This window comes from Sarcophilus harrisii, chromosome 5, assembly GCF_902635505.1.
Source record: "Sarcophilus harrisii chromosome 5, mSarHar1.11, whole genome shotgun sequence".
Lineage (NCBI taxonomy): Eukaryota > Metazoa > Chordata > Mammalia > Dasyuromorphia > Dasyuridae > Sarcophilus > Sarcophilus harrisii.
In genome coordinates, this window is record NC_045430.1 from 94,645,799 (window position 1) to 94,671,795 (window position 25,997).

The 25,997-nt window shown below is 36.1% G+C and overlaps 1 protein-coding gene across 3 annotated transcripts; it reads left to right on the top strand.

The window, feature by feature from the left end:
• Positions 1–163: 163 nt before the first annotated feature.
• On the top strand, positions 164–25,571 carry CCNT1 (cyclin T1). 3 transcript variants are annotated; one of them, XM_003770895.4, is made up of 9 exons: positions 165–403; positions 2,474–2,555; positions 14,706–14,834; positions 15,835–15,895; positions 17,984–18,046; positions 18,965–19,010; positions 20,053–20,216; positions 21,656–21,726; positions 23,707–25,571. In XM_003770895.4, exons 1-9 carry the CDS (start codon positions 252–254, stop codon positions 25,093–25,095), a joined length of 2,157 nt encoding a protein of 718 aa, XP_003770943.1. In that variant the 5' UTR covers positions 165–251; the 3' UTR covers positions 25,096–25,571. The 3 variants fall into 3 exon arrangements, with proteins under 3 accessions (XP_023360059.1, XP_031793871.1, XP_003770943.1); XM_023504291.2 differs by lacking the exons at positions 21,656–21,726; positions 23,707–25,571 and having other exon boundaries at positions 164–403; positions 19,986–20,093; XM_031938011.1 differs by lacking the exons at positions 21,656–21,726; positions 23,707–25,571 and having other exon boundaries at positions 164–403; positions 19,989–20,093.
• The last annotated feature ends 426 nt before the right edge of the window (positions 25,572–25,997 follow it).

Consider the following 25,997-nt stretch of genomic DNA (forward strand, 5'->3'; position numbering starts at 1 on the left):
GGTCAAATTAAGGCGCTCTGCGGAAGTACCCGCCCGTCGCTCTCTTTGCGGGGGCCCTTGGGGTCACGGAATCGGACGTGCGTCATCGCGCGCTCCGACGTCTCGCATGTGTGCGTCGTTGCGCAGTTGACGCCGGGACGTGCTTGCCGCTGCCGCCGCTGCCCCCGCCGCCGCCGCCGCCGCCCCCGCCGCCGACGTCGCCGCCGCCGCCGCCGCCGCTGCCGCCGCCGCCGCTGCCTGGGTGAAGCACTATGGAGGGAGCTTCGGCCAAGCGCTGGTACTTCACCCGGGAACAGCTGGAGAAGAGCCCATCCCGTCGTGCCGGCATCGACCCGGACAAGGAGCTCTATTGCCGGCAGCAAGCAGCCAATCTGCTTCAGGACATGGGGCAGCGTCTCAATGTGTATCCTTCCCACTGCGCCGCGGCCTAGGCCTTGCGATCGTTGCGCTGGGCCTTGGGCTTTGGGCTCGGTCAGAGACCGAGGAACATGGAAACTGGGAGCGGGTTCAGGAAAAACCGAGTAGGCCCGGGATGCCAGCATGGGGAGGGTTAGGACACTGTTTCCGTGGGGGAGGTAGAGCGGAATCATTTCCCGCTCCACGGCCACCAGCCACTCTTCTCGCGGTGTGTGCAATGCCCCAGACCCAGGGTCTCCTTCCGGCCCTCTTATTATCTTTATTCCTGACGTTTTTTTAAAAAAAGCTTTGTACTGCATTCCCACGCTCGGCCTTGGAGAATTGGCCTGCTTCTACTCCGCGGGAACTGAGCGAAAGGGGTTTCCAAAGCTTCGCCTGCCTTCTATTGCCTTTTGTTGAAGATAGGTCGAAGGATGAGACGGGGAGAACGGGAACCCGGATGAGTTAGGAAGTAGAATTGTTAAACAGGGATTGCTTACAATCATAGGCTAGAATTGGTGGCCCAAGTGCTTTAGGTATTGATCCGACTTTAAAATTTTGTCTTTGCCCCTACTCTTTCCACCAGTGAAAAGGATCAAGACTCCTGTATAACTTGTGTTTGTTCTCATTTGAACTCGGGTTAATTCTAAATTAATGCTGTTAAAAATGTTTGTTGGCATTAACTTTTTTTCTTTTTTTTTTTTTTTATTAATGTGAACTCGGGGCTTCCTGACTTCAGATCCAATACTTTGCCACCTTGATACTTCAATGTGTGGGATATTCTTTCAAGTTAGTACCTTTATTCTCAAGAGGGAAAAACTATATTAGCAAATTCATACTCTATTGTTGATGGGTTAATAACATCAAATTAGTAATTGATTACTTTTTAGATTACAAAAGCAGGTGAGGGGAAATCTCTTTATGGTTGATCTCTTCATCATTTGAAAGTAATTCTCTTCTAAACTTGTCAGATTCCGTATTTCTAAGGCATTTTTTTCTTGATAGGATTATTATGGAAAAGTAGGGGGAGCCTCTTTCCTGGCTGACCTCACCATTTTTAGATGCATACTTTTTATAATGGATAATTGAATGTCTGGGACGGTCTGGATGAAGAAAGTAGGTTGAAATTGTCGTTCAAACACAAACATGGATTGAATTCTAGCAGTATGAGAGATCTAATGGTGCTTTTATATAACAGATTCACAGAATTTTAATACCATGAACCCTCTACTCTTCTACCAGTGTAGATTTACTCTTCTGTAATTTATAGTTATAACTTATGTGTCCTAGAGTTACTGGGAGCATGAAGAGCTTTAAATGATCTACCAGAACTACGACTGACAGGGAGTCTATTCTCTATTCACTATGTCAATATGCAATCATGTACTATATATCCATGTATTTAGTAATTTACTAGCACTCCTCTCCACACTTCCAAAAAGCTCATATAAGTAAATTACATTTGAAAACACAAAGTTTGGATCTGGATAAAACAGATTTTGGCATAAATATTGATGAAAGACAGTATTCTTCTTGGAGACAATGTACTATGGATATCCCCCTAATAAATAGGAGTTTGAAGAATAGAAAACCTTAACTGGTTTTTTATATATTCATTTATTGAATAGTTTTTGGAGTGCTTACTATGTATATAGAATCCTGCTAGACTTGTTAAATGACAAGAAAAAGTATAAGGTTTTTCTAATCTCAAGCTTGCAATATAATATAACTATAAATTAACTGGAATAGAAAATTAAAAAATACTTTTGAACTTTGCCAACAGATGGAAAATCTCTTTGACCTCTTAAGTTATAGGGTTATAGATTTATAGTTTGGAGGAATCTTAAGAGATCTTTAAGTTTATTCCCTTCATTGCTAGCGGAAAGAAAAAACAGGCCAGAGAAATGACTCTTGACATGGCGCCAGACGAATCAGGAGTGTTTTAATATCCCAGTATTCTTTAAATATGTCACATTTATTGCTATGCTTTATTTTATTTATAAAAATTTATATTTTATATTTATTTGTTTATGGTAACTTTGGTCTCTGCATTTTGACTTAACTTAAAATCTCTTAGCTCTCAACTGACTATCAACACTGCCATTGTATACATGCATCGATTCTACATGGTCCAGTCTTTTACACAATTCCATCGAAATGTAAGTATGGTTTTACAAAGGATGGAGGGATACTTTATAGATGGAGGGGGAAAGGTAACAGGCATTATTTATTAGCACTTACTGTGTCCAAGGCACTTGCTAAATGCTTTACAAATAGTTTCTCATTTGATTAAGAAGTATAAACAATACAGTATCTTTGGGATTGGTACTCTCTGTACCTGATCTTATTTAACTTATAGATGATTTGGAAGAAAAGTACATAATAATATTTCTAATTCAGTTTCAATTCAACAAACATTAAACTCTTAGCAGGGCACTAAAGCTTGAAAGAGATAAATTTAGGGCATGTACTTTGCACAATTTAGAGAATAATAAATAGATATTAAATAGAAATGAGGAGATAGAGACTGGACCTGTGATTTCATTATACAAAAAAGCTCCTGCATTGGTCTGACAGATCAGCATCTTCTATTCTTAGAGAGCTTTGAGAGGTTAAGTGACTTCCTCAATGTGTTTCAATCATTGTCTTTCAAAGGCAATTTGATCTTGACTGTAGGCCTACCCTGTGTACAACCCTAAGGCTGCTGCTTAAGTATGTGAATAGATTTGAAATGAATTCAAGTAAATTCTAGAAAACCATGGTAAGTTATAGAAAACTAGGATGTTTAGCATATGGCACTAAACATTTTAGTTTAATGTCGGGGAGAGCATAATGAGTTACCTGTAATGAAGCATCTAGGAATACAGAGACCTGGACTTGGGAATAATGAAGAACTGAGTTTGAATCCTGCCTCACATACTTGATAATAATTTAAAAATGGAGTAAGGAAGACTTGGGTTCAAATCCAGTCTTAAGATAATTAGCTGGTTGACCTTGGGCAAGTCACTTAACTTTTGCCTCGGATTCCTCACCTGCATCCCAGGGTTGTTAAATATAAACATATATACATAAGTATATGTAAAAAATGAGATCATATTTGTCTAGTACCTTAAAAACCCCAACCTTTGAGTTGTTCTGTCAGTGATAGTGTTGTCAGTGATAACTATTGTTATTAGTCCTTGTTAACTTTTGGATCATTACATGGATGTTTTCCTAGTTCTACTCACTTTGTATCAATTCATGTAAACCTTCCCAGGTTTCTGTAATGTTCAGGCTAGCTTTCTGGAGGGCCTTGGGACTGGCCTTGGTTTTAGCAGAAAAATCATCACAAGAATAGTCATGAATAAAGTCCAAAGTCTTTATTGTCTCCTTTAGTCTCCCAGTCTGCGCCAGCAGTCTCAAGTCAGTCAGCTAGTCTACAGTCTCTGCTAGTCAGCAGTCTGCACATCACAGTCTCTGACTTGGCTCTGACTTTGACCTCTTAAATACTCTCACAATTACATCAATTCATCATACTGAGTATAAGCTAATCATTATATCACTAGAGAACCATTATCTCATCATTTCCACTGAGTTAATATCTTGTAAGATTACATCAGTCATACTGAGTCTTAAGTTTACCTTTTCAGAGTTCCTACCCTCTACATCTCCCACTTTCTTTTGTTTTAGAACACAGGTGGTCATGCCCTCCCTGACCTCTCAGGAAGGGAGATGAAAACACCAAAGGGAAACGGGGAGTCAAACCAGATATTGTTAGTGGGTTTCCTCTGGGCTGAAATTGAAACAGACATACATAAATCCATTAGCATGGAAGATATTACACAAGCACATAGCAATATAGCATAGGCTAGTAGTGATGGCTCTCGCCACAGCTGGCACAGGCTCATTGTGGTGTAACGAACATGAGTTAATACATGCAAGTAGTGATATAACAAACAATATGAATATATGTGTCCATAAGTCCTAGAAGGAGGGTATATAAATAACAATCACACATAGACCTCCTTCAGCAGCCAGGATACAGTCCAAAACCAATCTATTGTCCATTACTTCATGTATCAGGGAATCCAATTATTCCTGCAGATGTTGAAGTCCTGCATCTTATGTCTCGGGGAACCCAATGATTTCTGCGGGGTTTGAAGTTCTGCAACAAGTCTTATCAACAATTTTTGATGTTCATGAGTCAATTGCCATTAACTGCCATACTCTTTCAGTGGTGGGCACAGTCAGCGATGGGACTACCTGATGTTTCTTGGGTCTTCTCTGTCTCCGATGGACAAGGCGAATATGGCTCGTTGACACCCATCTGATTCCTTCTCCATCTGTAGGGATATAAGCAAACCCTCTCCCTCAAGTAGTTAACCTATCTGGTCACTTCTCTTTAGATTTAATTAGTGCCCTTTTTAATCTTATCATAGGGGGTGGACAAAACTGCTGCATGGGTGGTGCTGATGACGACACTGCCCTTCTCCTTCCTCCTCCCTCCTCTTCCTTCCACCCATGAAGGGAAAATTGAGGAGGGAGGGTCATGAGATGGGGAATTCCCTAATGTCTCCTGCTGTACTTACCTCCTTTCTTCATGCTTTTCAGCTACTTTGTCAATGCCACCACCTCCTCTTCTTTTTCCTTATTCTAAGTAATTCCTTGAAACTAATTGTATTATGTTGTGTATATAGAATGTTTGTTCAGGAATTGAATCAAGACCATTATCATTAGAATATTGAGTTAGTTGCTTTCCCACTAGTTTGCACTTATCTGGCTTTAATTTTTCTTCCTTGGAGAGCCAAGGAGACATGTACTCTAATGTTTCTAAGAGTCCAATGATCTGCTTCCAAGTTGCAATCAAACCTTGGTTTTTTATTAGCTTAACTATGCACTTTACACACTTCCCTTGGGGTGGGGAGAGTTTTTTTCCCTAAGCATTTGTCCCATTTCAGCTGAAACACTAGTTTAGCCCTTAACAAAGTTTCCTGCTTGTCTATTTTTGTACTCGCTCTATTTCCAGGTCACAGGGACTTCTCCACTGAACTCGCGATTTCTTGTCAGTCGAACTGCTGAGTGTAAATCCTTACTTCAACATTCGGGTGCCAACATGTAATGTTTAGACTAGCTTTCTAGAGGGCCTTGGGACCAGCCTTAATTTCAGCAGAATAATCACCATGAGAAGTCAGGAATAAAGTCCAAAGTCTTTATTGGTTTTTTTTAAAACAATAAAGACTTTGGACTTTATTCCTGACTATTCTCTTTAAAAAAGACAACAAATAACAGGTTTCTTTGAATCTGTCCCTTTCATTACTTACATTTTTTTCATACCATCCTAATTTTCTTAGCCATTCCTTAACTTATAGGCACTCTTTTCTAATTCTTTGCTATAACAAAAAGTGCTATCATAAATGTTTTTATATATGTGAGTCCTTGTGCTCTTGTAACTCTTCATGGTGTAACTTATTATGGTATTGCTGGATGAAGAATATAGGAACAGGTTAGTAACTTTTTCAGGAACTCAGCCTTAAACTTTTCCTCCTAAGCTACATAGTCCATAATAAGCAGTATTTGAAGGAAAGAATCTTTTCTCCTATTTCTAGTTGAAAAATATTGAATCATTTGCCCCAAGGTATTTCAAGGTAAAGGGGAAGCAGGGTGGCACAGTTCTGGGTAGAATCAGGACTTGGACATTCTGCCTCTGGTGCTCATTTACTACTTTTTGTAATCTGGTTTGGACAAGTCACTTAACTGCCCTGAGTGTTTCCTTCTCCATCAAATGAGAAGTTTATCCTCTAAATGAGCTAAATGTCCTCTAAGCGGGAATCTTGTGACATTGCTTTATTTTGGAAAAAATGTAAGCTTTTTGAACCTTTTTCCCCTTTAAGAAAGTAAATGTTTCTGGAAATTGTTATAGGAATTTTTCATAGCCAAACTGTCTAGGCATTTATGAAATTCTTTTTCCCTTAGGTAAACCTTAAATTTTCCTCTTCTGCAGAATGAAGAACAGCATTTCCTTTGCCCTGCTATCCTCTGCAACTATTGGGTCTTCTTGCCATTCATTAAGAGATTTCTAAGAATGGTCTATAGCTGCTGTCTCCATTTCTCCCAATTCTTTCTTTTCCATGTTTCCTTCACGTCCCTCCTATTTTACTGAAGCTCCCTTGCAGATGAATAAAGATCTCTTTTGATTAACTTTTGTGACAATTTATACTAGTAGCATTAAATTTTTCTTCCTTTGATAGTGTTATCTTTATTTTCCAAATTCACTATTTGGTGAAAATTTGTTGGGAAAACTGGAAAGCAGTCTGGTCAAAATTCGGGCATAGACAGTTATTATATTGTTTACCAAAATATGGTGAAAATGGATATGTGATACATGTCAAGGGAGATAAAAGAAATTAGATGGATATGGAACACATTACCTATCCATTTTATGGCTTAGGAGAAGAATTTATCTCTTAAAAAAGAGATAGCATATTGAGAAGCAAAATTGATAATTTTGATTATATTAAAGTAAAAGTAACTCATACAAAATTAAATGGAACCAAGATTTGAAGGAAGTAGAGAGTTGGGAGGAGGATTTCAGACAGTTTTTTAGATATAGGTTTCATCTCCAATTTTAAAAGAATATGAGTCATTCCTCAGTTGATAAATGGTCAAAAGATGTGAACAGGCAGTTTTTTCTTTTTTTTTTTTTTTTTTTTTGGCTGAGGCATTTGGGGATAAGTAACTTGCATAGGGTCACACATTTAGGAAGTGTCTGAGGCCAGATTTGAACTCGGTCCTCCTGACTTCAGGGCTTGTGGTCTATCCACTGCACCATCTAGCTGCCCCAAAACAGTTTTTTCAATGAAGAAATTAAAACTAGTCAACTAAAAAATGCTCTATTATTGGTTAGAATGCAAATTGAAATAATTTAGAAAATTCTCAACTGTCAGATTGGCTAAAATGAAAGAAGAGTTAAGTTGACAAATGTTGGAGGGGAAATGGAAATAATGGGATACTAAAACATTGATAGGAATTGAACTGATCCATCCATTTTTCTTTTTTTTAATTTTATTTACAGTTATTTTATTTCATTTATTTCTCTTTTAAATTATAGCTTTTTATTTGTAAGTTATATGCATGGATAATTTTACAGCATTGACAATTGCCAAACCTTTTGTTGCGATTTTTCCTCTCCTTCCCTCCACCACCTCCCCCAGATGGCAGGTTGAACAATACATTTAAATGTTAAAGTATAAATCAAATATAAAATAAGTATACCTGTCCTAACAGTTACTTTGCTGTACAAAAAGAATCAGACTTTGAAATAATGTGCAATTAGGCCTGTGAAGGAAATAAAAAATGCAGGTGGACAAAAATACAGGGATTGGGAATTATATGTAATGGTTCTTGGTCATCTCCCAGAGTTCTTTCTCTGGGTGTAGCTGGTTCAGTTCATTACTGCTCTATTGGAACTGATTTGGTTCATTTCATTGCTGAAGATGGCCACGTCCATCAGAACTGATCATCATATAGTATTGTTGTTGAAGTATATAATGATCTCCTGGTCCTGCTCATTTCCCTCAGCATCATGTCTTCAAGTCTTTCTGAAATCATCCTGTTGGTCATTTCTTAGAGAACGATAATATTCATATACCACAATTTATTCAGCTATTCTCCAATTGATGGGCATCCATTCAGTTTCCAGTTTCTGGCCACTACAAAGAGGGCTGCCACAAACTGATCCATCCATTTTTCAAGAGCAATGTGTAATATGCTCAAAAAGTTATAAAACTATCCATTATTACATCTTTCCCAAGGTGATAAAGGAAAAGAGCATATGTTCTAAAATATAGCAATTTTCTTTGTGGTGGAAAAGAACTGGAAATTGGGATATCCATCAATTGGAGAATGGCTAATCAAGTTGTGGTGTATGATTGTGATGGAATACTATTGTGTGCCATAAGAAATGATGAGTTGGTTGAGTACTTGCATGAAATAACAAACAGTGAAATGAGCAGAATAAAGAGAAAGTATATACTATAACAACAGTATCATTTGATTTGAAGTGTGAATGACTAACATTTTGAGTGTTAAAAATACTCAAATCAACTATAAAGGACCTATGAATGAAGATGCTGTATCTTCAGAGAACTGATGTATAGTATGGTTTTTACATGTATAAACATCTGTCAGATGGTGACCTGACGTCTAGTGTGGACTTAGGGGAAGAGACAGTTTGAAATTTAAAATATAACAATATAATATAAAATATAACAAGTATTAAAATTAAATTATTTTAGTTTCCTATTTTCCTTTCTCAGCTTTCCCTCTGCTTATCTTGTATAATATTGCTTATTAGATCTTTAATTTTAGATTAATTTTAAAATTTTTCATCATTATAAAAGTATCAAAGCATTTTTCTGGCCTAATACCTTAGTGGCAGCTTCTTGTTTATGTGATAAAGTCTAGGTACAAATCTTTTCTTCCAACTAGGTTAGTTTTCTCACTTTGTAACTCTCCTCTTATTCCACTTTTGTTCATGCTATATTCATCCCACTTCGTTTCTTTTTTTTTTTCTTCCTTTTTTTTATTAGAGCTTTTTATTTACAAATATATGCATAGGTAATTTTTCATTATCGACAGTTGCAGATCCTTTTGTTCCAACTATGTTAAAGTATAAGTTAAAATATATGTATACATGTCCAAACAGTTATTTTGCTGTATAAAAAGAGTCAGACTTTGAATAGTATACAATTAACCTGTGAAGGAAATAAAAAATGCAGGCGGGCAATAATAAAGGAATTGGGAATCCTATGTAGTGGTTCATAGTCATCTCCCAGAGTTCTTTCCTTGGGTGTGGCTGGTTCAGTTCATTACTGCTCTATTGGAACTGATTTGATTCATCTCATTGTTGAAGTGGGCCACGTCCATCAGAATTGATCATCATATAGTATTGTTGAAGTAAATAATGATCTTCTGATCCTGCTCATTTCATTCAGCATCAGTTCGTGTAAGTCTCTCCATGCCTTTCTGAAATCATCCTGCTGGTCATTTCTTACAGAACAATAATATTCATATACCACAATTTATTCAGCCATTCTCCAATTGATGGGTTATCCACTCAGTTTCCAGTTTCTGGCCACTACAAAGAGGGTTGCCACACATTATTGCACATACAGGTCGCTTTCCCTTTTTAAAAATCTCTTTGGGATATAAGCCCAATAGTAACATTGTATCCCACTTCATTTCTCAGTGTTTTATGTACACCTCTTGAAACAAGCTATCTTGGACAAATGTCCATTCATTTTAGAATTTTTCCTCTCAAATACTTTCATCTTCCTCCTAGACATTCTCTCTATAACTATGTGTCCCTTATCCTAACTACTGTTTCTAAACTACCCTCTCATTGTGGTTATTATTTATCAATCTGCCGTTGAGAGTCTCCATTAGTCTGTCATTCTGATCAGTTACTTGATCACCAAGCCAAGTATTGGGTACTTTCTATGTGTTAGATACTGTTTTTACATGGTAGAATTAAACAAGCTCTATTCACTATAAGTGGGAGATGGGGAGACAATAAAACCATGGAAAAATATACAATGTTAGATATGAAGTTATAAATTTATACAAAGTTGTTAATACAACAAAGTTAGGGACAGTGAAAACTAGCAGTTAAAACACTTAGTAGGTAGTAGGGATCAGGAAAGCTTGGTGCTTTTGTGCCTAAGCTGCTTCATAAAGGAAGAGAGGGATTATCTGAGGTGAAATTTCAGAGTTTATTTTCTAGGTTTGAGGAGGCAAAGAATTGTGAGGTGGATTGTTAATGAGAAACAGGTTAGCTGGTCACGACATTAGTGTTTGATTCAGGCTGTATAGGGCTAAAACAGTTAAACAAAGGAGTTTATCTTTTATTCTAGAGATAATAGGAAGCCACTGGGGTTAATTACATAGTCAGATCTACACTTAAGGAAAATAAGTGACCACTGTATTTGGTAGTGGGAGAAGAAGCAGGGAAATCAATTAAACTGTTACTGTTACAGTCAAGAGTTGAGGGGTCTGGATTCAAGAGATTTTGTGATGGATATATTATAGAAACAGCAATATTTGAAAACTGTTGGGTGCGGGAAAGTCAGTAGTCCAAGATGTTGTCAAAATTAGGAACTTGAAACACTGGAAGGATGTTGATACAAATATAGGAAGTGTGGAAGAGAAAAGGGTTTGTTTTAAATATATTGAATTTAAAATGTTTCCAGGGCATCTAGTTTGAAATGTCCAACAGATATTTGCTTATGTAGGATTCTTGGAGAAGAAACTGGGACTCAAGTCCCAGATAGAAATGTCCCCAAAATCTTTTAAACTACATTAAGCCTTTTGGCTTAATCTATAGATCTAGGAGTCATCTGCATAGAGATGATACACTAGATCTATTGGAGTCAATGAAGTTAATAAGTGAAAGTGTGTATAGGGAGAATAGAGGATTAGAGACAGAACCTTGGAAAATAGGGAGCATGGTGTGGGTGAAGAGCCAGCAAAAACCATTTGAGAAAAAGTTGTCAGACGTATAGGCAGACTAGAAGAGAATTACATAAATCTAGAGAAAATCTATTCAGGGAATAAAGAATAGTCAGTTGTCTCACAGGATGAGGATTAAAACTGGGATCTGTAGTTACTTTGGAGAGAACAGTTTATATCTAGTAACAGATTAGAAGCTGGATAATAAAATGAGAGGAAGTGAAAGCAGTGAATATAGACACTTCAAGTTGTTTTTTTAAAAAAGGAAGAGGATGATAGCTTGAGGGGTTGTAGGATCTAGTGAATTTTTTTTTTTTTTTTTTTTTTTTTAAGGGTTAGGAGACTTAAGAATATTTGAAGGCATCAGGAAAAGACTAATTGATAAAGGTTAAAGAAGGACAATAGAGTGCACTACAGGTAATTTCTGCAGTACAAAATGGGAGGTGATAGTATAATGTAGAAGGATAGGCCATAGACCACTTCTTTGTCAGGTTGAGGAAAGGAGTAGTAGGTTAGCTCATGGGGTTTTGAGGTAAAGAGAGGCTCATATTAAATGGTCGTATTTCCCTCCTCCCCCCCAAGAAATCAGAGGCAAAGTTCTCAGCTGAAGTAAGGGGGAGAGGAAGTATGGAGTATTTGAATGAAAATGAGGTTTGGAATAATTTCTCATTCACTTTTTTCATGTGCTCACCCTTTGTTGCAATATCTTGAAATCTGCCCTCCAACCCTACCATTTGATCAAAACCTCTATTTTCCAAAACAAAACAAAACAAAACCTTAATTGCTATCTATTGGCTTTTGTTCTTGTCCCGATTTGATTTCTCAGTATCTTTTGATTTTATAGACTGGAGGAAGGGAGGGAAGGAAGGAAACAGGCCAGTCAATTGGGGTTAAGTGATTTGCCCAGTGTCACATAGCTAATAAATGTTAAGTGTCTGAGGTCAAATTTGAAGTCCAGTACTTCTGACTTCAGGATTGGTGCTCTACCCACATAGACTTATTTGTTTGGACACCATTAACACTTCCTCCCAGTTATTCCTCCCTTAGGCTTTTGGGACAAGTGCTTTTCTCCTCTTAGTTGAGTGCCCTTAAATCTCCTTTGCTCGACTCATTTATACTCTTTCAATCTGAGTTTTCTCTAATGCGGTGGTATCGACAAGGATCCTTGTGGCCATATATTTGTATTTTTTGTTGGGAAATATTTTTCAATTCCATTTTAATCTAGTTCACTGTAGATATTTGACATCTCTGCTCTTTCTATCCTGAGTTCTTTTTTTTTTTTTTTCTGTTTGTTCTCTTGGTAATCTGTTCATTCACCTAGTTATTACAGATAACTTCCAAATATATATGTCCATCTCTCATCTTCAACTTCCTTTATCTGTAAGTCCCATCAATATTTCATTAAACATATCCAAAAGCATCTGTTATAGGATCTTAGAAACTATCTTAACAACCTTTTCCTTCACCTTGCATTCATCCAGATTTGGAACACTGTTAATTGTCCTGCTTTAAAAAAATTTTTTTTCTATGCCGCCTTCTTGTCTCTAAGATTTCGGTTTGATATTTAAAGCTCCCACAGTTTGGTTTGAATCTGTCTTTCATATCACTCTCTTTCATGCATTCCAAGACCAAACCCAAACTAACCCATTTATTAGTTCTATCTTGTACCAGAAATTCCATTTCCTGCTTCTCATGCCCCATGACTGAAATTCATTTCCTGTTTGAGGCTTCTTCCCTTTTTCTCTTCAGATTGCCTTGTATTTATTTACTTAATATTGAATGTCCCAATAAAATAGTCAAAATAGTTTAAATGCTCCTTGAAGGATGGAACTTTTGTTTTAATCCTCATATCTGCAAGGCCTGCTTAGCACTATGTTTTGTTACAATTGAATTTCAGCCATTGATAAGAATTGAATTGAATTTTTTGTAGTTTAATGAAGGAAAGTTGCCAGAAAGAGATGATTTTGGAAATAAAATATGTTTTAATAAAGAAGAATGGACACTTCAGGCAGGGAAAAATACACCAATAAAAGTTCTAGGTAGTGGCATAGCAGAAGTTGGCTTGATGGATTAAAAGATTTTTTTTTTTTTTTTTGGTGAAATGATGGGGGTAGGGAACAGTTGCTTTTTCTTTTTTTTTTTTTTTTTAAATATAGCAAATTCTTGATGGTTTCCTTGTGTTTTATATCCTTTTTTGGGTTAACTATAACCCAAGAAATAATCTTAAATTAATTTTTCCTTCTGATCAACGTGCAGTTGATCTATATCCCCCTTGCCATCTCTCAGTATGTGTTATTATCAATTAATCATATTAACTAATGTCATTAGTCAATTATATTAACTAATATAAGCCAAAACAAAACAGTATCTGAACTGCCCCACCCCCCTCAAAAAAACATCCTTATGTCTCTGTACCCTATTTTAAACAAACCTAATATATCAAATTCCATATTTAAGAAATGGATAATTTAATGAATAAGTTTTGATTTTGAAGAAATTTTCAGACTATCTTTGTGAATAGTGAACTTCTTAGTAATTTTAATGTTTAATTCATTTATTTAGTTTATTCAGGAACATATATTATCATGTAAATTGAGTAAAATTGATAGCTAACTTTATAAAGGAATATGTTCCAAAGTCAAATATGATCAGTATGTAATTTAATTAGCTTTTTTGATTTATTTTAGTTCAATGATATCTTTGTTAGCATGAGTGATAGAAAATTGATAATTAGAGAACTGTTCATTTGTGCAATGTAAGCCATAAATATCTTTGTTGTTTTTGAAAGGTTTTTGTTTTTTTTTTTTAATCTGCTCAAGGTCTACATGCAGCTCATGTTTGGGATGAGATTAATGGAACAAAGAAGGCCACATGTAGTTGGGACTGAATAAGGAAAATGATAGTAGCACAAATCAAAGTTTAAGGCTGATAATTGTTTCAGTAAATTTAGGCCACATGAAGAGGTGTTTCTGCCTGACAAAAATATGCTAAACTAGAGAAAGACTACTGAAGTAATTGCCAGCGTTTAAAAATAGAAGTAAGAACACTATACAAAACTATATTTGCTATCCAACTTTCTCGTATAATGCTTTAGGATTTTTTTTAAAAAATTTAGAGTTCCAAATACAACCCCAAACTGTTGGTATTGATCATAAAATGGGGGGGAAAAATTACTCTTTAGATGAAAAAAAGCATCCTTTTTATTATATTTAAAGATATTGTTTCCCTATTTATACAAAGGTTTTCTTCTCCCTTTCTGTATTTTTGTGTGTATGCGCATGTACAGTGAGAGAATTTTTGACAGCATTGTCTTTAATAAATAGTTTATTTGATATTACTTTGGCATCAGCTTTTCTTGACATCAATTTTCATAAGCTATTCATAGATTTTTTGGGTTTTTTCCTGTTTTACCTATATATTTTGTTGTTGTTTTTTCCTGAGGCAATTGGGGTCAAGTGCCTTGCCCAAGGTCACATGGCTAGGAAGTGGTAAGTGCCTGAGACCAAATTTGAACTCGGGTCCTCCTGACATCAGGGCTGGTGTCCTATCTATTGTGCCACCTAGTTGCCCCTGGCCTAGAATTTTGAGATAATGATAAGTGTGTCAGGACTAAGAAGAGATCCATATGAAGGCCAGCTTTAACAAAAAATACTTTTTTCTCTACAGCTTGCCCTTAAATGCTTGACTAAAAGTAGCTTCTCATGCAGCCAATAGGAACACTTATAAAAGTGACATGAGATTACTTTTTTCCCCTTTTGTTTTATTTTATTTTGTAGATTTGGTGTTAGAAATAAATGGCATCTCTCTCTTTTCCCCCTTTCAAGAGTGTTGCTCCAGCAGCCCTTTTTCTGGCAGCTAAAGTAGAGGAACAACCACGAAAACTAGAACATGTAATCAAGGTAGCGCATGCTTGCCTCCACCCTCTGGATGCACTTCCTGACACCAGAAGTGAGGTAAATGACTGTCTTTTAGCTGTGACTTATATAAATTGAATTATCTCAACTATACAATGAGCATTGACTTTTAAAGGAATCTCTGAATGAATCTTAAACATTTAGAATTTCTTATAATGGGTTTCTTCAAACTGAGCACATCTGTATTGGTTTTAGTGGTCAGAGGGAGGCAGGTGTAGGGTAAGGATACTTAAATAGGTTCTGAAATGAGGGCTTTCTTCTTTACCATGTGGAAAAAGGTAGGTTTTTGCATCATCTCCCTAAGTGTTTTTTCCAAGTCATGGACTTGTCTTCTTAAGCCCTCTCCCTTTAGATTCTATATCAGACCAGCTTTAGTTGGAAATTGTGAATATGCTCTATTCTAAGGCTTCTTGATTACCATTTGCCCACATAAGCAGGAGAAAACTCCTTTTCCCCAAAATATTTTCATGTCTTTTATTTCATTCGAATCTCACAAAGAGAAGGGGGAAAAGACAGGTATTTTCATTTTATTGAAAGGAAAAATGGCATAGAAAAAGATTATAAAGTCATTTTATAAAATTGAGTCTGCAATCAAACTTTTTGGCTCTCAATCAGGTGTGCTTTCTCCTAGACTATGCATGTCACTTGTCATCCAGGCAGTCTTCTAAGGAGTATTAAATAACATTCTCAATCTTCACAATATTTTTCCTCACTTTCTCTAAAAGGGAAAGAAAACTCTATCTAGCAGAAAAATAACTGAGGCAAATTTGTTCACTTTTGGTAATGTTTTATATGCCAAAATATTTTTATACTCTAACCTGGGAAATTGAACCCTTGAAAGATTTTGGACTGAACAAAATATTTTAGCATTTGGCCCTCTCATTTTAGGGGAATCTTTGATAATTCCCTCTAGTGTTATGTATGGGATAAAGATTCTACTCCTTGTTTTTCCTGGTTATCCCAAGAGAGATTGTAAATAATTCTTCAGGCTTTATAGAGTGCCTCCTCGTGAGTAACCTGCCTGTCCTCTCAACCCCAGGCTTACCTGCAACAAGTCCAAGACCTGGTCATTCTAGAGAGCATAATACTGCAGACCCTGGGTAAGTTTTAAAAGCGGACGGGCTGCTACCTGTGGGCTTCACCCAGACTGTGAAGAGTTTGCAGAGCTGAGGGCCTAACCTAACCTATGTCCTGCTCCACAGATGAAGGATAAAAACACCTGGCCCCTGAAAAAGCAAGACCTCAAACAACGGATTCCTTACAGGCTTTGTGGTTCATATTACATTTAATATGATTTTCAGGTTTAATATGCATTTTTAGTCTTTTGGTAAATGGCAGCATAAAAAAATGAATCCAGGTCTATAAAACCTGTTTGCTTTTCTCCTGTAGGTTTTGTGTTCTCTTTGGCCATTGGGCTCTGGATATTAATGTTTGTCTATAATTTATAACAAATCCTTCTATTGGGTCTTGTGACCAGCCTGGACAGCAGAATTGGAGGCCAAGGGACTTTATATATAGGTGTTGCATTTGGAACAGAACTGAGATTTGTTCTATAGCTTCAATGCTATAATCTTTAAAAGCTGATCTAATATTTCACTAGGCCTTTGAATCTGAAGTTTCCTTCTTTTTCTTCTTCTTCTTCCTTTTTTTTTTGTTTGCTATGTGGGTATATTTTGTCATACAATATGTGTTGTTGAAAAGTTGATTGTACTATTTTTCTATGAATCTAATAGATTTTTTTTTTCCAGTCATGTTATAAAATGGAAGATGCCTTTAAGCTTTGCCTTAAAACAATGAAAATCACATTTAGAAAGATTATCTTTCTAATCAAATAATGCCAAAAGGTATATTGAACTGAAATCATAAATTATTCACCCATAGGACTAGATATGGAGTAACCTTTTTTTGTATTTCATGAGGCTCTTTGGCAGTCTTCTGAAAACCTATGGTCTTCTTCTCAATCTTTTTGCATAAAATAAAATATATAGGATATTAAAGGAAACCATTTTAATTGAAATAGTATGAGATTTTTTTTTTTTTTTTAAGTTCCATCGTTTGACTAGTTTGCTCTAATAATGAACTAAGTGGCACAATGGCTGGAGCTCTTGGCTAGGAGTTAGGAAGACTTTTTAAGTTCAAATCCTAACTTAAATATTTAATAGATTTTCATGAGCCTGTAGAAGTCAGAACTTCTTTTAACTTCAGTTTCCTCATCTGTAAGATAAGGGGGTTGGATTCTGTAGTCTCTTAGGTTCAGTCTAGTTTTAAATCTAAATATCGCTTTTTAAGAATGAGATTTTAGCTGATACAAAGCTATTTATTTTATATAGCATGTTAATTGTTTAAGGACCAGGTTATAGTTGATTATAACTTTTTTTTTTTTTTTTTTTTTTGAGTTTTAGTATACTCTGTTCATTCTTCATGATATAAAGACCATATAGTAACCAATAGTTCTATTATCTCACCCCATGGAATATTTTACATAAAAATAGTATCCATAGTGCAACTTTTCCCTTATTAGGGATGTACCTGGATCGAGGGAATATGTGTGGTACAAAACTTAGAAATTGTTTTAAAAATCAAATTTTAAAACACTGTTCATCCACTAAAATCTGCATTGATTGTAGATAAAAATGGTAAGTATAATACCATTTATAGTGGATTTTAAAAAGGATAAAATAGTACATCAAAACAGTTTTCTTTGGATTAAAGTTTCACTTCAGAAAAAAACTACCTTATTTTAAATTTTAAGTGGAGACATGAAAGGGGACTATCTTTTATGGTGTGGTTTGTTTTGTTTTGTTTTTTATCCTCTGAAAAAGTATGCGCCAGGGATTTGTCCTCTCTCCTTCCTCCCATCTGCTGCCCAGGCCCTTACACTAGGTTCTTATGTTTGTGACTAAAAATTATTTTGTTTTCAGTGAAGTTTCAACAGTGAAGAAGTTCTTAATTACTTGGAGAACTAGAGACAGCAATGGCCTTTCAATTTTATAACTAGGCATTAAATCAGCCCTGGAGATAATTCAACATAGAGAAGAGTTTCTATCTTTGGACTTCTTGTTCCCCTGAACAACTGTTTTGGGAAGGGGAAGGAGGCATTTTACTTGCCTCAGGTGCAAGAAGTGCAAAATGTATTTGGTATTTTTCGCTTGTTAACCAATTTTCTTCTTTCTGCATTTTTTTTTCAGGCTTTGAAATAACAATTGACCACCCACACACGCATGTAGTAAAGTGCACACAGCTTGTCCGAGGTAAGGAATCCAAGATTGAGAATTCTAACTTGATCCTGTTATGGTAAGGGATAATATTTCATAATGGCATTTTTATGCATGTTGCATATAGTCATTTGTCAGGAATTAAAAGTAAAAGGCCTGCCTGAACTTTATTAGTCATAACATTGTAAAAATCCTAGAAAGTTACCAAGTCTATTCTATCATCAGGAAGGCCACCCTAGATAAATGAGAAACCTATTTTTTAAACATTCTTCCTAAATTTTTTTAAAATTGAAATTGATGCCTTTTTTTGGTCAATCTTTTACCTCTAACTACCTCTCCCTTCTCACACCTAAAGTGAATCCTCCATTATAAAAGGGGAAACAACTCATTAGTAAAGCAGTGAAAACATATGCACCATTCTCCATCTATCATTCCGAAAACCTTAAGCCTTGACACCTTAGTTGTCAAGCACTATATGGTATATTAGTCTACCATCTCTCTGCCAATAGGAAAAATGTATTTCTTCTCAAGAATCAATATTATCCATAGCCATTAATACAAGTTCAGAATCCTTTAAGTATTATTTTCATTTGTTACTGTAATCATTTTGTATAATCTTTTGATTCTGCTTTCCTCCTGTATCACTTCATAGTTTTCCCAATTTTCCCTGAATTTCTTGTGTTCTTTCTTATTCATTCATACTACTATTCATCTCTTCCTCCAGTTGATAAGCAACTATTTTGTTACTTCAGAATGCTGCTATGGAAATGTTGGTCCATATAGTTTTCTTTCAGTAAGGTCCATATTTCTATTCAGTCATGCTCTCTAGCATAAAGAATATGTAAAATGGGCTCATAGTAAAAATTTAAGTGGTTCTCCTATAAATTGTTCTTACTAGTTCCTAAATAGGATCATATTTTCAGCTAACATGTTGTTCCGATTTTTTTCCCCCAGCAAGCAAGGATTTGGCACAAACTTCCTACTTCATGGCAACCAACAGGTTTTTATTTTCATTTGTTTTCCTATGTTGTGGGATGGGTTTTCTTTGGGTTGGAGATAGCTGCCTTCTAGGAACAGAAATCGATCAAAAGTTCAGGTTTTGAGACTTGGGAACATTGCATCCAAGAAGATTTACCTTGGCATAGAATAACTTTTGTCAAAAAAAAAATGTATGATGTGAAAAGCTAATTAATTTATGTTTTCTGAACACTTTCCATAGAGTACTCTGCATTTCCCTAGTACTTTGTTGTGGTTTTATAGAACTTGATAGTAGTGTATAGCCTTCTACCTCTTTGAGAAGAGCTCTAAAAACCCAGAAGCATTGTTCTAGAGTTCTTTATAAATTCTGGATTCACTGAGAATCATTTCTGTTTATAAACAGCTTGAATTTATTTGTACAAAGTTTTACATCTTTTTTTCCCCATTTTCAAAACCATCACAAGATTATATCTTTCATCTCCTTTGTCCAACTCATTGGCTGACCCACACAGGCAGAAAAATCATGCCTATTTACTATTCACATGCCCCTGGCATGGAAGGTTTCATAATTTTGAAATAGGCCATAGAACATAGGAATTTAAGTTGATTAAGAGACTAGCACTTTATTATATATAGAACAATCTCAGGTCAGCCAAAAGGAGTGTCCTATTAACTGTCCCAAAGGTCTAAACTTGTTTTCAGTTTTAAGTAAAATATATTTTGACAATTGGATGTGTCTAAGGAATCCATCCAATTGTTTTTTTGTTAGATTATGGTTTTAGCCTGCTCTGAAACTATAGAAAGATATTATTATTTTGTTTGTGTTAACAATGTCAATCAGTAGACACATTGTCAGGAAAACGAAATTGAAGTGGTTTGAGCAAAAGGGGGGGGGAATCTTCAAATTTTGCATGTAGGTGAATTTGATGGCAAGACCAGTATGATTATTGAATCTGAGCATTTTTACCTGTTTTTTTTTTCCCCAATGTTTATTTAGCAGAAAATTTTGGGTTCAGGCTTGAGAGCTCATGGCTTTCTGTTTCTCTCCCTCCGATTGGTATCAGCCTGCACTTGACTACATTTAGCCTGCAGTACACACCTCCTGTGGTGGCTTGCGTCTGCATTCACCTGGCCTGTAAATGGTCCAACTGGGAGATCCCAGTCTCCAGTGATGGGAAACACTGGTGGGAGTATGTGGATGTCACAGTGACCCTGGAGCTTCTTGATGGTAAGTTTTAGAGAAGGAAGATTTATTTTTGTGATGATAGCTTTTTATTTTTCAAAATACATGCAAAGATAGTTTTCAACATTTCACCCTTGAAAAAAACTTGTTCCAAAATTTTCTTCCTTATTCCTCTCTCCCCTAGACAGCAAATAATCCATTATAGATTAAACATGTGCTATTTTTCTAAACATATTTCTACACCTATGCTACACAAGGAAAATCAAATCAAAGGGGGTCGGGGAGGAATGAGAAAAGAGAAAAAAAAACAAGCAAAGGTGAAAATACTATGTTGTGATCCACATTCAGTCCCCATAATCCTCTCTCTGAATGTAGATGGTTTTATTCATCACAAGTCTATTGGAATTGGCCTGAATCACCTCATTGTTGAAAAGAGCTAAGTCCATCATCACATAATTTTATTGTTGCTGTCTACAATGTTCTCACTTCACTTAACATCAATTCATATAAGTCTCTTCAGGCCTCTATGAAATCGTCTTGCCGATTGTTATAGAACAGTAGTATTCCATAACATTCATATACCATAACTTATTCAGCCATTCCCCAGCTCATGGGCATCCACTCAGTTTCCAGTACCTTGCCACTCCAAAAAGGTCAGCTACAAACATTTTTGCACATGTGTGGTCCTTTTCCTTCTTGTATGATCTCTTTGGGATGTAGACCCAGGAGAGGTTTGATAGTCCTTTAGCATAGTTTCAAATTACTTAAAGAAAGAAATTTTAGAGAAATTGATTTTGTTACTGAGACTCATTTAAGAAATTATTTATACCTATGATTTCCTAGCTACTTGTTTCTAGTCTTTATTATTTATTTAGATAGTTCTGATCTTTATCAAGCTTTTGAGTTTAGTGACCATAAGTTTTACTCTTAGGCTCCTTTTTTCCTGCTGGTGTAATGATGATAATGAAGTTTGTTGTAGCTGTCATTTATGTTGATAGTGTCCTTTTATAGCTTATATAAATTTTTATTTGCTAATTTCAAAAGTCCTATGATGTAAGCAGAAATGGTTGTTAATATTTTAGAAAGCCTTATTGTGATAATTAGTGGGTTTTTTTTTTGTTTTGAGGACAAGTAGACTGATGCATATCATCTGGGTGACTAGGGCCAAATTTCATAGCTGCTTACTTTCTAGACTAAAAGTTGCATTTTAATTGATGAGCTTACACTGATAGAGTTTTTATACTAGATGAAATTACATATCTGAGTTGTGGTCCTTTTCTCCCAATACACCCAGAGAAGTTAGTTGCCCTTCCCAAGGTCATATAACTTTTAAGTTGAGATTTAACAAAGATTTTAGAACACATTTACTGTACTTTTACATTAGCTTTTACACAGATAAAGCTAACCAAAAAACTGAAATCACCTTGTTTTAACTCTGTTCTTATGAGTTTTCCATGTTTTTGTTTTGTTTTTTTAATTCACAGAACTGACGCATGAATTTCTACAAATCCTTGAGAAAACCCCTAACAGGCTCAAGCGCATTCGAAATTGGAGGGTAAGTCTTATTGTTATGAGTTTAATGTACCAAAGCCAGTTTTTTTTTTTTTTTTTTTTTGGGTTTTTTTTTTTTTTTTTTTTGACTGCATTAGGTCACAGAAATTGAATGTGCTTGGAATTTCCCTTTTTGTAGTTATGCAATAATTGTGACTTCAACTATATAACTTGTGCCCTGGTGTAGAAATCAGGGACTGAGTGGTAGTGGGAATTTTTTGGTATTATATAATTGAACAGTTGTGGGGCAGTCATCCAGTAGACATTGATCTGAATAGTCATTGATCTGAATAGTCATTGAGTTCAGTGTTCTGTATTAAATGCCATGATGAAAAGAACATGCCATCAGTTGCTGAAGATTATTTTGTTAGAAGCCATGTATACTTTTGTAAATGGATGTTAGCAAGATTCAGTTGTTTGTATATTCCAACTTTATGTGTGAAAGGAAGATCTTTTATTTTATTCAAATGGAAAGTTTGATTTCAAATGTCTCATTTCACAAACTGACACATGTGAGTTTAATTTCATTATTTTTTTTTTAAAATCAACTCACCTTTCAGGTGCCTGCATTTAGAAAGGATCTTGAAGTCATCTCGTTAATTTCCTCTGAAATACTTTCATAACTAGGTCATTCCAAAAATTTGAGGGGAAATGTGTCATGCATAACAAGAGAGAAATGTTTGTTTACTAGGCTTCATCTTAACTGTACTCCCCCTCCTACCTTCTCATACCTTGCATGTACCTCTCTACAAACAGCTTTATATTGAGTTAAATTTGTTGGTGTTTGATTTTCCTTGAAATTTTAGTTAATATTTTTTATGTTATTACTCTCTCCCTTTTCTAGTATATTCTTTCCATCTGTTTCTCTCTCCCCTACCCCCTTTTTCCTTCTTAAGATGCCATCTCTTATGACAATTAAAAAAGAAAGAAAATTTGATGTATCAATCAAGTTGACATTATATAGAGAGTTCTACATCATAGTCCCTTTCTTCCTTCTTCACCTCTCTTCTTTGAGACAGACTTGGTCATTATAATTTCCCCAGCATTCAGTTTCATCTCTTTTGTTGTTTTTGTTCTTTATATATTGATCATTCTGATATAAGTTTATGTGGTTTCACTTCCATCTTTAAAAATATTGAGCTTCTGCTTTGTACAAATCATTCTGCTAAGTGTTGAAATAATAATGCCCAGTATTGTATTGTTTTTCAAACGTACTTTTATAAATTACATTTGATCAGGAGGTAGTAGATATTATGAGTATTATATAAATATATGTGATATATATAGGCGTATATAATATACATATGTAGTATAACTATTATTCTGATTTTCCAGAGAAGAAAACTGATGCTTTAGTTAAATGTCCAGTCAGACATTTAGAATTAAAATTTCTGATTCCTCTTCCCCACTCTGCCTTTTTTTTTTTTTTTTTTTTTTTTAATCCCCTACTAGACCATACTAATGATAATACTATAGGGAGTACATTTACTTGTTGGAGCCCTTAGCATATGTCTTTGTCACATCTTCTAAGTGTGCAGCAGAGTTCTCCTTAAAGGCACTTGAGATTATTAATCACTTCACTTGTGTTTGAGTAGGATTGAGTAGAAACTCTAGTAAGAAATTCCCTTTACCAATGAAGATTGTCACTTGTGAGAGACATAACTCACTCAACAAGCATTTTTACCTTTATTGTTTTTACATTTATTATTGTTTTACCTTTATTGTTGCAATAACTGTGTGCTGCTTGCTAAGAATACGAACTTAAAAAATGAAGCAATTCATATACCTTGAAGAGTTTATATTCTATTGAGGAAAACAATTTATATACACATAAATACATATATGGGAAGGTTCTAGCAAATTGTCTTGTTTACATGTATCAGACTTGGACCCAAGACCTTTAACCCAAGTCACATAATCTCCTTATTTTCAAATAATAGATTTATATGGAGTGCATATTTAACTGTTATCTGCTTAATTTCAGGCTTGCCAGGCAGCCAAGAAATCTAAATCAGGTGATCCAGGAGAAGATGACTCTCTTTCAGAGCAGGCAATCCTCAGCATGATCTCCAGGAGCTCTTCAGATATGAACATTGCAGGCTTAATGAGCATGTCAACTTCTAACACAACAAGCACCGTGCCTTCTCTCCCAGCTAAGGAGAAGTCCCCCAGTGATTTAAGCAGTGTAGAGATGTTGCAGGCTGAGCACTGGCTGCCTTCACAGCACTCCCACAAGCTGGAATCTACTCAGGGTCATCGGACTAATGAGCATCTAGCACTTATAGGAGCTGACCATTCTTTGCAGCAGGACCCAGCTGCATTTGTTTCTCAAAAGCAGAGCAGCAAAAGTGCACCAGCTGCAAAGGTGTCACTGAAGGAGTATCGAGCTAAGCATGCTGAGGAGCTTGCTGCTCAAAAACGACAGCTGGAAAACATGGAGGCCAATGTGAAATCACAGTATGCTTATGCTGCCCAGAATCTCTTGGCTCAGCAAGAGAGCCACTCCTCTGTCATTCTGAAAATTCCCATGGAAAGTTCTGAAAACCCAGACCGCCTTAGTCTGGAAAAGGCAGACAAAGCAGCTCTCAAAATGAGAATCCCCATGGTAGGCGGAGGAGATAAAGCCCTTTCTACAAAACCAGAGGAGATAAAAATGCGTATTAAAGTTCACACAGCAGCTGATAAACATAGCTCCGTGGATGAGTTTGGGGCAAAAACCCGGGAACACAAGGAGAAGCACAAGGTCCACACATCAAATCATCATCACCACCACCACAATCACCATTCACACAAACACTCCCACTCCCAACTCCCAAGTGGTGCTGGAAACAAGCGACTGAGTGACTCGAAACATAGCAGCCAGCCAAGCATTCTGGCCCACAAAGCCTACAACTTGTCTGTTTCCTCTTCCTCTTCTAGTTCAGCCCGTAAAAGGCCCCTTCCTGAGGAGTCTGGAGTAATATATGAGCACCCTGCCAAAATTGGCAAGACCTCTAAATCATCCTCGGTGACTTTCTCCTTCCCCACTCTTCCTGCAATGACACAATTGCCTGGGCATAGCTCAGAAACAAGCAGCCTTCCCTTCTCCAGAGCTCCTCATGTGAAATCGGACAAAGGCTCCACTGGAGCAAATGGACATAACACAGCTCAAACAATAGACTATCAGGACACAGTTAACATGCTTCACTCACTGCTTAGTGCCCAGGGCATGCAGCCCACGCAGCCCTCTGCTTATGAATTTGTTCACTCTTATGGTGAATATCTGAATCCACGTGCTAGTGGAGCTCCTTCCAGAGCAGGCAATTTAGACAAACCTCGACCACCTCCTCTACCATCAGAACCTCCCCCACCACTCCCACCCCTTCCTAAGTAAACAACAAAGAAAAGCCCCCTCCCCTCCTTATTTTTTTTTTTTTTTTTTAACTACTGAGTCTGGACTAAGAAAATTACATATATGAAATTTTTGTCACTCTCTTTGGGCCAGGGAAGGGAGGGTGTAGTGGGTAGGATATTTGTTATTATATCCACTGCCTCAGAAATAACTATTTTATTATAGTTTTTACTGGTATTAGAGAAGTGAGAATTCCTTAAAGCTGTGAAGGATTGAAGACACTTCCTCTGTTCTATGCTCCTGTGTCTCCCAGCTGGGTGGTTGGTGTTGGTGGTTATTTTCCCCTTCCTAACCCCCATATTTTTGTGTCAGGACTAAAAAGTGTAATTTTTCTTTCAAACAAAAAACAAAACTTGTGGAATTATTGGGGTTTTAATATATCAAAAGAGAGGAAGTATTTAAACATGTCAAAATCTTTTAAAAAGTAATTTAAAAATAACTTATCCGTTAAGTTTTTATACACACACACACACACACACACACACACACACGTGTGTGTGTATATATGTATAGATATATATACACACATACACACACAATTTCATATATGTAATTTTCTTAGTCCAGACTCAGTACTAGGTTGATTTAAAAAAAAAAAAAAAAGCATTGACTCAAGGGAGAGAATTGGGGTTGGGTGGGAGAAGTCCTAGGTCCAGAGATAGGCCATGGGCAGTTTGAAGTGTTGAGACCTTTTGGTTTGTGTGTGTGCATTTATTTTTCTTTTATATGTACATTTTTAAAAATCATGTTTCACCTCACCTTAGCCTTCCTTTCTCTCAAGCAGTTTTTACTAGAGGGAGTATAGTGTATCAAAACTTTTAACAGGAAGGGAAGAGAGAGTGAATTTTGTTTAGTATTTTCCCATTTGTGTATGATGTAATAGG

Bases quoted from the DNA above. Each gene is read 5' to 3' on its own strand.
- CCNT1 (XM_003770895.4), top strand. From the start codon at position 252: ATGGAGGGAGCTTCGGCCAAGCGCTGGTACTTCACCCGGGAACAGCTG. The intron at 14,835-15,834 runs GTAAATGACTGT...TCTCAACCCCAG, and splicing joins TTCCTGACACCAGAAGTGAG to GCTTACCTGCAACAAGTCCA. The intron at 15,896-17,983 runs GTAAGTTTTAAA...TTTTTTTTTCAG, and splicing joins CATAATACTGCAGACCCTGG to GCTTTGAAATAACAATTGAC.